General features: G+C 38.6%; 1 protein-coding gene across 2 annotated transcripts in view; it reads right to left on the bottom strand.

The window, feature by feature from the left end:
- nlgn4xa (neuroligin 4 X-linked a) overlaps positions 1-15,074 on the bottom strand; it is a 187,993-nt gene that overhangs the window by 45,027 nt on the left and 127,892 nt on the right. For both annotated transcript variants that reach the window (XM_079813426.1, XM_079813425.1), the window contains one exon: positions 516-701. In XM_079813426.1, coding sequence (XP_079669552.1) covers positions 516-701 — 186 coding nt within the window. The remainder of the gene's footprint in view (positions 1-515; positions 702-15,074) is intronic.

Genomic DNA, 15,074 nt, shown 5'->3' with positions numbered 1-15,074 from the left:
GACTGCCACGTTTTCTGTTCATGAGTTCCATTTTCACCGCCTACTGGATTCAAACGGTCCACCTAGTAAACACCTTCCTGTAGCCTAATCAACGGCGGCGTCATTACGTTCGACCAGCGGAGCGCGCATAGTGCAAACCTAGGGTTTAGTTCGGTGGAAAAAAATTCTGAGGTTCGGCAGAAACCGAACCCTGTCAAAAAGCCCAATATTTGGCCGAATCCGAACCCGAATCCTGGATTCGGTGCATCCCTAGTTAATGCATTAACTAATGTTAACAAATGAGACCTTAATGTAACTAATGTTACCAGAAAATATTTATTTATTTGTGATAACAACTTGCTGGATATAATTGGAACTTGTTTGAATTCTGATGTTATATCTCACAATGTGACTCCATTATTATTTTATCTCTTAATTACCCATTCGTTTTTTTACTCCAGGTCAGAAATGGGCTCCCACAAAATGGTTTTATTACACTGTGTCTAATTGTCAGTCTATTACAAAATGATTTTTACCTTCTGAATAGTGTGACAGGGTCAGCAAGCTTACACAGGACGCCCCAGCTCCTGATCCAAATATAGTCACCCTTTTCGGGTCGCCTTTGAAAGCCTGGATATTCTCTTTGATCCACCGGAGTGCTTGGATCTGGTCCAATAGTCCATAATTCCCTTTGGCTGCCTGGTCACCTGTACTCAGGAACCCTAATGAAACAACAAACATACAACAAATAAAAAAAATTGTTTTCAGGAAAAAAACAACAGCAGGAACATTTTTTAAATTTGTTACTTTGAAGTAATGAATTGATTATTTCCGTCCATTATTTCAATAATAATAAAAAATCTTGTTTTCTTTTCTTATAACCTTTTATTTCACAGGGATCTGTAGGCCATTTGATTAAAACTTGTTTTCATTCTAATTGTCTTTCGCTTGACAACTTCCCTCCCACTCATGCACACACAAGAATCACCGCACTTGACATCTGAATAGGCCAAGCACAGAATTCTAAAAAGAGACCCTTAATGGCATGCCACGGTTACTTCATGTTAAGGGCACTAATGGCTGCCCTCAAAACCGTCTCATTATTTACCTCTGGACCCAATCTGTCCCACTACCCATTCACTAAAGTCATCATTGTGAAGAAAGAATCAAAAAGGCATCGGGTGCAAGAGACATGCTGTTAAGGAACAGAGGATAGTTCAAGGTTGCATTTTAGACTCTAATAGGGTTATTCGACCACCTTTATGGAAAAGGCTGAGGTTACATCTATGTTAATTGATGCAATTTAGCTACTCATTCAAAGTTGAATGTGGAGGTGCCCATATTTCCATTGGGTTAAGGGTAATTCACTCAAATGACATAAAAAATTATGGCTTGATGGCATTTTTGCGGAAGTCTCTTTGTGGATAAAAGCTAGATTTGAACCAAAATTAGCATTTGGATTGCTAAAGGAGGGCAGTCCGTTCTAATTAAATGGTGATTTGTCTCTAGGCTTTGTTTGACAAAATCACTTCTTATTTGAAGAGACACTACATCAAAGTGACAACATACAGCAACAGATATTTCCTCAAAGACTTTTAAATAAACCCCATTGCTCCGATCGGCTTACGGTATGTGTGCCAACCTCCTTTAACAGGCTTGTCAATGTGTACAAAATCACAAACAGGTTGACAAATTAGCCAACTGTCTTAAACCCATTAGCAAGACCCAGAAAAGCCTCAAGGGTGTCAATTCTGTTCCTTTGCCCGGTCTTGGATCTGCGATCCTGGCCTCTGGCAAAGGCACTTTCCTTGTAGACCCGCTTAGGGGCTGGTCCCAGACAGCTCTGGACAAATAGGATGAGAAGCAAGGGAAGCAAAACTAGCCACTGTGGCTTTTTGATAGAGGGACAGATCCAGTTGGTCATGCCTACACAGAAGGGGCTTGATGTGGGAGAGGGAATACAATGCTCTGAACAGCATCTGTACTGTTGCACAACTGTATAACCCAAAGCCATGGTCACATACAGAATGTCATCATTACACAGTGAGAACATAATCAGAGGAATTCATCTTAATGTACACCTTTATAGAAATATTCTGCAAGAAATCAGCCAGAAGTCAGTATGCATATTGTGAAGAATCCTTCCTCAATACAATCATCAATGATCCTACAGCCAGCCCTCATTCAGTCTCATGATTGCAGTGCACTTGTCCAAAAAAGGGAATGATGCTGGCGGTGTGATGAGGCACACCTGGTGCATATTGCACCTTGTCCACTATTGTGTCTCTCCTATTTTTTAACCTGGTTTCACAACAGCCTATTCATAACTCAAGACCACCTCTAAGTCAGAATTTTTGAACAGACATTATAATGTCTGGATAAGTAAGGACACTATCACTAGACTGACTGAACATCTGAAATAAAGTTTGATGTACTAAGGCATACTGTTATTTTATCTTTATAAAATATTTGCAACCCGGTCTCATTGGAAAAACATACATGTGGCAAAATTTTTGCAAAATGCAAAATATGCACCAATACGTAGATATCACTGCAGTTTCTAACATAAATTAACACTAGTAGCAGTAAAGCAGTTTTTTTGTTTTACTACGGGTTTTTTTTTTAACCGTAGTGCATGATTTGTAAACAAATACATTTTGGAGTTTGCATCACTTAACCAGCTCTATATGTTCGGTTTCTGACATACTAAGCTTGCTTGGTCGCTCAGCTGGTACAGAATTGTACTTGCAAAGCTGAAAGGTCAGGTATGAATCCTGTGAAAGACGAGTCATGATAAAGACCTCAAAGACAAGAGCTTAAAACACAAGCTAAAATGGCATGGTTACAATTGCATTTTTGTCACATTTGCTTTTATTAACACTCTATCGGGTAGTGTAACAGAGACAGGGGTGTGCCAACTGGAAAAAAGAGGGCCCCAAAAATGTTTTGCACAGTAGCAGCACCACAGCTCTGAATGTACCGGTAAATGGAGACGGAAAAATGAAGTGACGTGATGATGAAGTCAAAAGTTCAGTGTTTATTCCAAAAAGTGCACAAGTAAAGGTTTTCCTTTATAGTGAAAAACCAAAAAGGAAAAATAAATAAATCAAATAAATAAACAAACTTTTGGCTATGCAGAGGACACAAGTCCAGTACTCTGCTAATGGAACAGCAGCGTTCTTGGTATTCACTCAGCTCGCTCTCGCTCACACACTATATTTTAGACTACAATAAAACAAAATATGTCATAAAACACCACTCTGCCTCTTTTTTGTTTCATTTAAAAAAATCTTTAACATTTTAGGCTATAATAAAATGAAATATGTCATAAAACACCAGTCTCTACCTCTTTTTTTCATTAAAAAAAACGTAAACATATTAATAGCCAAACAAATGTGGTTCAGGCAACGCATACCTTGATTATCTTCAATGCATGTATATTTATAACAAAACAAAATATAAAGCACAACCCTGCGTCTTTTCGTTTACATTAAAAAATATATTAACATATTATTATGTGGTTCTGGCAACAAGTGTGCATATGATTATCACAGACTGTAATAAAATTAAAATTGACATATCACAGAACCAAGTCTCTTTTTGTTAAATGCCAATGGGGCTTGGGGGGTGAAACGACTGATGACTGAAGTCCACGAGAACACAAGTACAGACAAGAATGCATATTGAGAAACAGCCACTGTGTGTATGATGTTACAATGAGAAGTGTATATATCTCTCTATGGTATGGTGTTGCCTCCAGGCAACATAGTCTATTTTAGTTTATTTTTAATAAAATGAAACACCAATTTATTGGTCAAACCTATCTCAGGGGAGAAGAACTCAAATACTAATCAATGAAAGTGCAAAAAAGTGGTCACATGACCCACAGGGGTCCATTTTGTGTCCTGATTCAGCACATGTGCACAGGTCACATGGCTCCATATTTTCTCCAATGAAAAGTGAATTTTTCACTAGTTTCCGTCCAGTTAATCACCCACAAAAAAGATTATGATCTGCACATTTTCTATAGCACTTAAAAAAAGGTATAAAACACATAAAACACACATCAACTGATTGTTGATGAGGGTGAGGAGGTGTCATGTGATGAGGAAGATGAGGGTCATAGTGACAATCCAGCAGGGAGAGAGTGAGGGTGAGAGTGAAGATGGAGATGAGGATGAAGATGGATATGATAACTTGACATGAAACTTGATGAGATGGTTTGGTAATACTTGTGTTCCATGATGGTACAATGTTGCCTGATAGCAACAGCTGAATTTGAAATGTTAATTTTATTAAATATGAAATTTGTAATACATTATAAACTGGATAAATGTGTTTGTTCAGGTGTCTGGTTAAAGAAATCGATGTTTTCAATTAATAAATGTATTTTTTCTAACATGAAAATGTCAAATGTTTAAATTTGTCCATTGTAGTACAATGTTGCCTCGAGGCAACAAACTTTTAAAAAATAAATAAATAAAAAAATTATGAACATTTTTATTGCTATTGTTATAGTGTCATATTTTAAGCAGGAAAAACACCACAAATAATTTTTTCCTCATTGAAATCATATTGCGTACCATAGAGGGATATGCATGTTCAGAGTCCAGTGTCAGAATAAGAGTCCTCTTCATAATAAGAGTCTCTAGTCACAGAGGCTCACTGTGACAGGTTTAGGGTTTAGTGTAGTGTAGCCTACGCGATGGATCATTAAGCTTTTAGCACCACTTTACTGGACATTTCAATTCAGAACTGCAGTGATATGTACAACAAACCAACATAATAAAACGTTGCCAGATGAATCTGTTCTGGAAAAAAAATTAGCGCCACTCACTGGACGTTTCACTTTGAAACTGTCGCGAAACGTGCACAACACAGCGTATTTTGTGTTTTGCAAAAAATTTGCCACAGGGACGTTTTTACAATGAGCATGGGCTGAAAATATCATACCTTGCATAAAAACACCATTTATTGAATCTAATCTGCAAAAAAAAAAAAAACTTAAAAATGAAAAGGCTGGATGAATAATAACATAATATCTAATCTATAGTGACTTGAATGTAATTAACTGGCTTAGAAAGGAAAAAAGTAAATTGACAGTTATTTGAACAAATTAGTTTGTTACAATTTTAAATAGAAGACTGGTGCTTTAATGTAAAAAAAAAATACAATCTTTAATCTGCTCAGTCAAGAAAATTAATACACTGTAAAAAAAAAATTCAGGTCTCCAATTGAAAATTTTCTAGTGACTGATCACATCTAAATTTTTCAGTTAGCCAAATTGAATTTCTGTGAATTGATGCAATTTAATTCACAGAAATTAAATTTGGCCAACTAAAAAAGTTAGATGTGATCAGTCTCTAGAACATTTTCAATTGGAGACTTTTGTTTTTTACTGTGTATAAATATTAGGCCCATTAATAAATTAAGGCCAGATATGCTAAACAGGGCAAATTCACACTCCTGCTCGTATGCTTTATTGCTGCTTACTAACTCCTGTCATACCACAAATTCATTAAAAAAAAAATACAGTTGATTGAATTAAATATAGTTATTAAAGCAGCACTAGGTAGGTTTTGCTCTCGGGGTCCCCCTACAGTTGGGAAACAGTATTGTCCTCTACTACTGCCGTAAACTCTGTCATCCTACATCAGGGGATACATCGCACGTGCATTTGTTGACATGACAACCATGATAGCCCTGAACACTGCAGGAGGAGTTCACATGCAGGTGTTCTGCTTGCGTCGCGTGTGAAATGTCTTCATCCCAGGTACACGGAAAAAAATTATTATTGCCCTTATTAAATTAAGCTTAATAAAATTTAGCTTGCTTAAATCATTTAAATTTAGTTTTTGAATTTAAAAAAAAATGAATTGAATTACATGTGTTTTGAACCAAGCTAAGTAAATTAATTAAATCCAGTATAAAAGTTGGTCCAGTGGCTTAAAACCATGGAACTGATATGCAGAAGGTTGCTGGTTCGATCCCAGCGGTCACCACCAGTGTGTCCTTGAAAAAGGCACTTTTCTCCATGTTGCTCCAGGGGGATTGTCCCTGTAATAAGGCCACTGTAACTCAGTCCACTTTGGATAAAAGCGTCTGCCAAATGCATAAATGTAAATGTAAAAAATCATTCACATAAGTTACCTCGCGCGCCGGCAGCCTTATACAAATACTTCCGATTTATGTCATGTAATGTACTTTTAAGATATTTTTTGGCAAGAATGTTGCTTTATAAACGTAAAATATACCGTTTATTCATAAAGATAGCTCCTATTTAAAGTTGCTTCAACGTTTTTGAGCTCCAGTCGTCATCAGCCGTTCTCACCGAGAACAGCTTTAACGTTAACCGCCGCCAGTGCTACTAGAATCGGCAGTGGCTTTTAATGTGTCTTTGGTGGTTACACATACACATTAGCCGAGCGCCTGGCGTTTCCAGCGGCTGAAAATCACTGTGGTGACACGTGAAACACGTAAATGTACCGTTTGTGTAAGTTACATAGAAAAACAATAGAATGGAAAACGCGTTCTGTGTGAAAAGCCTCCAATATATCAGCCAACGACTGTGTGTGTGTGTGTGTGTGTGTGTGTGTGTGTGTTTTGCGCTGTAATATTTTATAATATGTGGATAATTTCCACATATTTCCTATAGTTCAAATTCACATTCACAGTATAGCGTTGGAATTCTGAACCTTTTTAGTGTTACACGTTAACAAGGGGTTACTATGATCCTATATCTTTACCACTGAAGCCATTCATTTTGCTAACTTTAATAGCCTAATAAATATATCCAGAATGAACAATAATAATCATTGTATGCTTGCTTTTCTTTGAGGTGTTCCTTGCACAGACGGAGTTTCCAGGTTCACATTTTAGTCCAGTCCCAGAGTTTTGTTCCAACAATTTGCACAGTAAGTAGTATTTCGTTTTGGAACATCATTCAATATAATAAACAATCTGTTGACTGATTTAAGAAAATAGTGGTTATGAAGCATTATATAATATGCTCAACGCTAGAACATTTATATTTGGTTATGGATGTTTTTTTTAATCTTTACTACAGAGACATCCCTTCTTTTTGCTAGCTTTAATAGTGTGGTAAATGTATCCAGAAGGAACAATAATAATCATTGTGTGCTTGCTTTCATTTGAGGTGTTCCTTGCACATGCGAGTGACAACAGACAGAGTTTCCAGGTTCACATTTTCAGTCCAGTCCGAGAGTTTTGTTCCAACAATTTGCACAGTAAGTAGTATTTCATTATGGAGCATCATTCAATACAGTAAACAATCTATCTAAAAACACTAAACAAATGTTTTAACCATGCATGTAATACTAGCTTTTCCGAAATGTATGATAGATTATTTTATAGAAGGTTCGAGTGGTGTGTGTATGAGAGGAAATGGAAACAAGCACAATATGTTGCGTGTCTACTGCTACGGAGCGTGCGTATTTAGTTCATTCCTATGGAAGTTGAGCATCTTCAGGTTCGCAAGAGTGAAGCTCCCCTAGTGTCAACTGGCACGGAGCAGGGGGAGCATTTTCAGTGAATTCTTATTGAAGTTGAGCGTGAAGTTCAACTTTCATAGGAATGAACAGAAAATGCTTTGCTCGCTTCATGCCAGTATTACCATTATGCTGCAGAACAAATATTGCCCAGCACTTGCCCTCCAACTTCAGGGAGAAACTGCTGTCTTTCCAGCGCTATGTGATAGGCCTAAGCGAAAAACAAAACATGCATGTTCTCAGATAGGTAATGTGACAGATAGGTAATGTGGATCAAACCCCTGTTTGTCATGCCAAAATCTGTCACTATACATAAAAAACAAAATAAATCAGTCATTGTGAAATCTACTGGAAATGAGAACTACAGGTGATTTTTATTTTTATTGTATTAAAGTCTTTTTTTATTTTTACCAGTATTTACCAAACGTACAATATAAAAATAAAAATGTGCAATGTGACAGTATTTTCAATTTGGTCCTAAAAAAGGGGTTTGTCTTATATTCAAAACAATGGGTTATAATTAAGGTAATTCATTTTTCTGCCAACTGTTTATGGATTGTAAATATTACAAATTTGTGATGAAAGTGATGTCCATATAAAGAGAGAGGCTATCCTCAGAGCTCGATGTATCTACCTTGGTGAGGATGAGGCATGCCTGGTGAAGGAGTACATGGTGAGTGTTGGTATTTTTCTGAAGAACAGTGGGCAATTTAAATGTGCTGGACAAACTGGTGATTCAACTATCAAAAAAAGTTGTTGCTCAATTAGGTAATCAGGGCTTTTCGTGGCTCATAAATGGTTAAAAATTAAAGTTTTGTTTGCTCACCAAGGCTGCATTTATTTAATTATAAGTACTGGAAAAACTGTAATATTGTGAAATATTATTAAAATTGAAATAACTCTTTTCCACTTGAATATGTTACAAAGTTGAATTTTTTTATTTTTATAATTACTCCAGTCTTCAGTGTCACATGATCCTAAATATTTTTTTTAATTTATTTGTTTTCAAAATTATCAATGTTGAAAACTTTTTTTTTTTTTCAGGATTCCTTGATGAATAGAAAGTTCAAAAGAACAGCATTCATCTAAAATGCAAAGCTTTTGTAACAATACACTACCATTTAAAAGTTTGGGGTCAGTAAGAATTTTATTTTAATTCAAAATTAATACTTGTATTTAGCAAGGATGCACACATCAAGTATTTTTTGAGCATCAAATCATCATATTAGAATGATTTCTGAAGGGTCATGTGACACTGAAGACTGGAGTAATGATGATAAATTCAGCTTTGATCACAGGAATAAATTACATTTTAAAATATTTTTCAAATTGAAAAGTTATTTTAAATTGTAATATTTCACAATATTACTGTTTTTACTGTAGTTTTAATTCAATAAATGCAGCCTTGGTGAGCAGACGAAACTTCTTTTAAAGGGATAGTTCACCCAAAAATGAAAATTCTGTCATCATTTGCTCACCCTGAAGTTGTTTCAAACCTGAATGAGTTCTGCTGAACACAAAAGAAGATATTTTGATGAATGTTTGTAACCAAACAGAGAGAGAGTAACCATTCACTATCATAGTATTTATTTCCCCTACTAGTGAATGGTTGCTCTCTCTGTTTGGTTACAAACATTCATCAAAATATCTTCTTTTGTGTTCAGCAGAACAAAGAAACTCATACAGGTTTGAAACAACTTGAGGGTGAGCAAATGATGACAGAATTTTCTTTTTTGGGTGAACTATCACTTTAAAAACATTAAAAAATCTTATCGATCACCCTTGATTGTATAAACTTGTCAAACAGTTATGAATCACAAACAATGTCTAATAATGTTTTTGTTTTTTTGTTGTTGTTGTTTTTGAATATAGGACAGTCAAAGAGATGACTTCTTGAAAGACCTGGAAAACATCACTATGGGCATGTGTGATTAAAAAGGAAGAAGGAGTTCTCTTGGAGACTGGTGATATTGGAATTGTTTTTGATGGAGTAATGATTCTTGAGCAGATCAAATCAGCAGATCAAAAGTGTGTTTGTAGAAATGGACTGTTATTATGGGCAATGTTATAAACGTCAGCCATTTGTTAGCAATTGCATTCTAATAAATTGTGTCTGGTTACTTGTGTGGCCAATTGTTACCATACAGTTTTAACAAGAAAGGATGTAACTGACTGTTAATTACTGTTGTTGTAACTGACTGTTAATAAACAAGTTTGCTACATTTGCAATCATTAAAGATACGTTTACAAAATTAAAGTGTTTTCTGTGTGCATTTGAAAGCCATTTATGGCTTATTTATGTAGATGAGCTGGTAGAATAAACAATAAAAATAAAGTAAAATAAAAAATGTAAGAAGTAACGATTAAATAGGGGTGGAATAATTTTTTTATACTAAGGTAACTAAATAAATTTTATGAAGTTCAACTAAATGTGTTAAGTATAAGTAACATGATTAAATTGGGCTAAAATTACTAATTGTTTTTATATTAAGGTAACTAAATAAAATTGATTAAGTTCAACTTTTATACAATCAAGGGTGATCGATAAGATTTTTTAATGTTTTTAAAGTGATAGTTCACCCAAAAATGAAAATTCTGTCATCATTTGCTCGCCCTCAAGTTGTTTCAAACCTGTATGAGTTTCTTTTTTCTGCCGAACACAAAAGAAGATATTTTGATGAATGTTTGTAACCAAACAGAGAGAGAGCATACTTGCAAGAATGTAGCCCCTCCTCCTTCAGCTCACGCCAACGAGCAAACGCTGGCCCAATGTTGATCCTCGTCCTGCCTTTAATCCGATCACTTTCTCGTTTCCTCTTTTTGCTTTCCTCCGAGAAAACCTTTGCTTTCTTATATTTCTGTGCTGCTTCGGCCATGACTATAACATCTGGCAAACAAACTATAGTTAGGCTCGCACGTCCGAATTTAAGGAAGTGGGGGTGGTGGTGGAAGTGACGTATATGCCGTAAAGCAGTCAAATTTTGTAGTTCTTTTTGTTCTCGGGTTACTACCCGAAACCCGAAGTTTAAAAGTATGATTAAAACGATACAGACCCCGTCAGGCTATGGCAGACGTGTCATTCAACCTATTGTAAGTCGATGTATCTTCACAAGAGTCTTGAAAATATATTATGAAGGTTGAAAAGTTACCTAGTGCTGCTTTAAGGAATTCATAATGTATAAGGTCAAACTTCAGTTTAGGATCCAATTCTCACTAACTAGTTGCTTATTATGCATATTACTAGGATATTGGCTGTTTATTAGTACTTATAAAGTACATATTAATGCCTTATTCTGCATGACCACATTATACATCCCTAATCCTACCCAATACCTAAACTTAACAACTACCTTAATAACTATATTAATAAGTAAGTAATTAGGGGTTTATTGAGGTTATTGAGGTTTATTTGTTTAAAGTTGTAGTCAATAGTGAGAATTGGACCCTAAACTAATGTGTGACCCTGTATACTAAAATAAACTGTATATTTTTTTCCAAATAGTTCTTACAAAGTAAGAGGACATTACAGAATATCACGTTATCTATTAATGTGATTAAAGAACTTGAGCATTTACAGAGGAGAAAAAGTAACCATTTTCATGATTCATTTTCACGGATTTCAAAAAGGATGTCCAAGCCTTCATTTGATTTGGTAGGAAACATTTGAAAATGACATTTGTAGTGAACTGCGAAAAACAAAAAACAATAATAAGAGCCTGGATTCAAGACATTCAATGGAAAGCTGCAATACCAATGCTGACAATAACAATTGAACAATTGCACAGTCTCCAAAAATGTTTTCATTGTACTTGTACAATGTGTTTTGCTGCAGACATCACAGATATAAGATAGACAGGAGCTTTCACGCAGGGTTTTACAGAAATACTGAATATTCCATAAAGCTCAACAAGTGCATCATGGACCTATAAGGAGCCCCAGTGGCAGTCCTGGTTTATTTGGTGCCCTCTAAAGCTTTATGTGACATATTATTTATTTATTTTTCGTTATTTTCTTCCCCCTTTACAGAGTATTACATTAATACTTGGCCACGTGTCCTGGACAGTTTTGTATTAGTGTTTGGATAGACACTCCTTAACATTCAACAAGGATTGATGCACTTGTTCAAAGTAAGACCCTCACTAATCCTTTGCTGTATTAGACGGTGAAGCCAGCGAGAGCTGCACGATGAAATGTAGGTCACCCCTCCAAATACTATGGAGAGATCAGAAGGCTGAGCGACAGTGACAAAAAGATCTTGCCAGGCTCACAGCAAGCTGCTGTCGCTGAAACATTTCCAACTGTATCCCAAACACACCTCAGCAGGATGTATGGAAGGAAAGGGCACTCACGCTGATGTCACCACCGCAGTGCAATAAGCACAATTATACACTAAAGCAGCAATTCCCAAATATGTCTGCAATGACAGTAATGACTTCTAGGGGAGCAGTAAAGTAAACAGGGAACATAACAGCATGACAGGGTAGTTTACTTGGTAAGAGCAGTATATATATATATATATATATATATATATATATATATATATATATATATATATATATATATATATATATATATATATATATATATATATATATATATATATATATAATAAATGGTTGAAATGTCTCTTAGGATAGAAGACGGTGTATATTATGTGGAACACAAAAGGAGACATTAAAGGGATAGTCCAAAAATGGCAATTATGTCATCATTTACTCATCCTCATGTCATTCCCTGTATGCATTTATTATTATTTTTTCTTCTGAACAAAAAAGAAGATATTTTGAAGAACATTTTCAGTTCCTATTGACTTCCATTCTATTATTTTGTCCATACAATAAAAGTCAATGGGAACCGAAACTGTTTTGATGCCAACATTCTTCAAAACATCGTCTTTTACATTCCATATAAGATTATCTTCTTGTTCCACAAAAATACATACAGGTTTGGAGTAAATAATGACAGAATTTTCTTTATTTTTTTTTGGATGAACGATTCCTTTAATACACCAAAGTTAACAAAGGATTAAACTATTGTGTGAAAAATAAACAACAACAGCTTTGGCTCAAGCAATCAGCCAAAACTAAACCTCAGGAATTTAATGTAACGCAGTCACATAATCTTTTATGAACCTTTTATGCTGGCCTGTAAGAGGATGGATGATGTAGGCAACCATAAACTATGGAGATAAACCTCAGGGGAGGAGGAGAAAGGATAAAAGAGTAATCTCAAGGGTGAATCAAAAGTCACATATTTTGCTATGTGAATGTATTAGATCATATTTTTTTTTCCCTTATAGGACGTTACTGCCATACTTGAAAACGTCTCGGTTACGTATGGTAACCCTTGTTCCCTGAAGGAGGGAACGGAGACGTACGTCGGACGTACCGACGAATTGGGATCACTTCAGGGAGCCCCTATCAGCTTCGAGATATAGAGAACAGGCCAATGGGCCATTGGCGTGCGAGATTTGCATCTCGCGCTCCGCCCCGCGCCGCGGGTATAAACAGGAAGCGAGAGCAAATGCACGCTGTTTTTCACTGAGGAGCCGAACTTAGTGGCTCAACCTGCAGTGATGGTACAGCAACTGTGGCGACGGGACGTACGTCTCCGTTCCCTCCTTCAGGGAACGAGGGTTACCATACGTAACCGAGACGTTCCCATTCAGTCGGTCACGTTCGGCGTACGTCGGACGTACCGACGAATTGGGATCCCCTATGGAAAACGCCACAGTTACTACCACTTCCAGCGCCCAGCGATGAGCCCCTCAGACCCCGATCTGATGCGGGCGGGAAAGTTCACGCAGGGAGAGTCCAAGCTGCTGTTCCGCAAGACCCATTCAGCTGACTGTATTGGATAACGCTGGGAAAGCGTGCCTGTGAAGGCAGCTGCGGAAGCCACATCATGGAGTTCTTTTAACCAGAGGGAGTTAACATGTGGAGAATACACTTATGGGCTGGCCGTGGGCAGCACAACATACGGAAGTCCCAGGGGTGGCCCCGGCCAATTCGTGGAGGGGGACAACACGTACCTGGGACGGCAGAGGAGACTCTGCCGAGGGAAAGACACGGGCTCGCCGTAGGGAGCCGTACCGTGGAAGAATACACATATGGGACCGCCGTGGGGGTCACTACATATGGAACCCAGCCTAACACAAGTTCCACCAATGCATACGAGTGTTAGACCTGGCGTCGAACGCTCCGCCACGTCCGACTGCCGCGGGTTGCGGAGGACTCAACAGGGTTCGCCGATCCGGGGAACTCGACTGGAGCAGAATAAGTGCACGCATCCGTCTACCATAAGGGAGGGAATGGCGCAGCAAGCCGACACTAGAACGGGCACTTCGGTGTTACTGACTATGGGAAGTGAGCACACAGGAAGAAACCGGCTCTACACGGAGGCTATAGAATCTAGCGAACGTGTTAGGTGTCGCCCAGCCCGCAGCTCTACAAATATCTGTCAGCGAGGCGCCACGAGCCAGCACCCAGGAAGAGGCAACACCCCTAGTGGAGTGGGCTCTTAACCCGAGCGGGCAGGGCACTTCTTGGGACTGATAAGCCAAGACGATGGCATCCACTATCCAGTGGGCCATCCTCTGCTTGGAGACAGCCTTTCCCTTCTGCTGTCCTCCGTAACAGACGAAGAGCTGCTCTGAGGTCCTGAAGCTTTGCGTTCTATCCACGTAAGTCCGGAGAGCACGGACGGGACAGAGAAAAGCTAGGGCTGGGTCTGCCTCCTCCGAAGGCAGCGCTTGCAGGCTCACCACTTGGTCCCGGAAGGGAGTAGTGGGAACCTTGGGCACATATCCAGGCCGGGGTCTCATGATCACATAAGAGTTACCGGGCCCGAATTCCAGGCACGATTCGTCAACCGAAAATGCCTGCAGGTCCCCTACCCTCTTGATGGAGGCCAACGCAGTCAGGAGTATTGTCTTTAACGACAGAATTTTCAACTCAGCTGACTGCAGAGGCTCAAAGGGTTCTCTCTGTAGTGCAGTTAGCACCAGAGTTAAGTCCCAAGAGGGTATGGAGGGAGGACGAGGCGGATTTAACCTACTCGCCCCCCTAATGAACCTGTCGACCAGATCGTGCTTACCTAGAGATTTTCCATCTACTAGCTCATGATTAGCGGCGATAGCGGCAACATAGACTTTGAGGGTGGAGGGAGACAGCCTTCGCTCCAACCCATCTTGTAGAAAGGCAAGCACAGAACCGATCGAACATCTTCGGGGGTCTTCTCGGCGAGAAGAGCACCAATCGAGTGAGGGGCCCACAGAGATGTACGCGGTGGGGAAGCCTCACTGTAATCCTCAGGCCACCCAGGCTTATCAGCCAAAATAGTCCCCCCTCTGGTGCACCAGAAAAGAGACTAGATCGGGGTATAAGCGAAGGGACTCAACCCCGTTTGAGGCATCATAGTCTTGACCGCGCATCGGAGGCGCCGAGTGACGCGCGCAGAGTTGCCGTGGCAACGCACGCTGTCACCCGGCAGCCAGACGGCACACGGCGCGCTGAACACTCAAACCCTCACGCGGAAGGTGAGATGACCAGCGCGTCGACGTGATCCCGTTCCCCTGAGAGAACACGG

Source organism: Gobio gobio (assembly GCF_949357685.1).
Source record: "Gobio gobio genome assembly, chromosome: 3".
NCBI lineage: Eukaryota > Metazoa > Chordata > Actinopteri > Cypriniformes > Gobionidae > Gobio > Gobio gobio.
The sequence above is the reverse complement of the archived record's forward strand: the minus strand, read 5'-3'. Positions and strand labels throughout refer to the sequence as shown.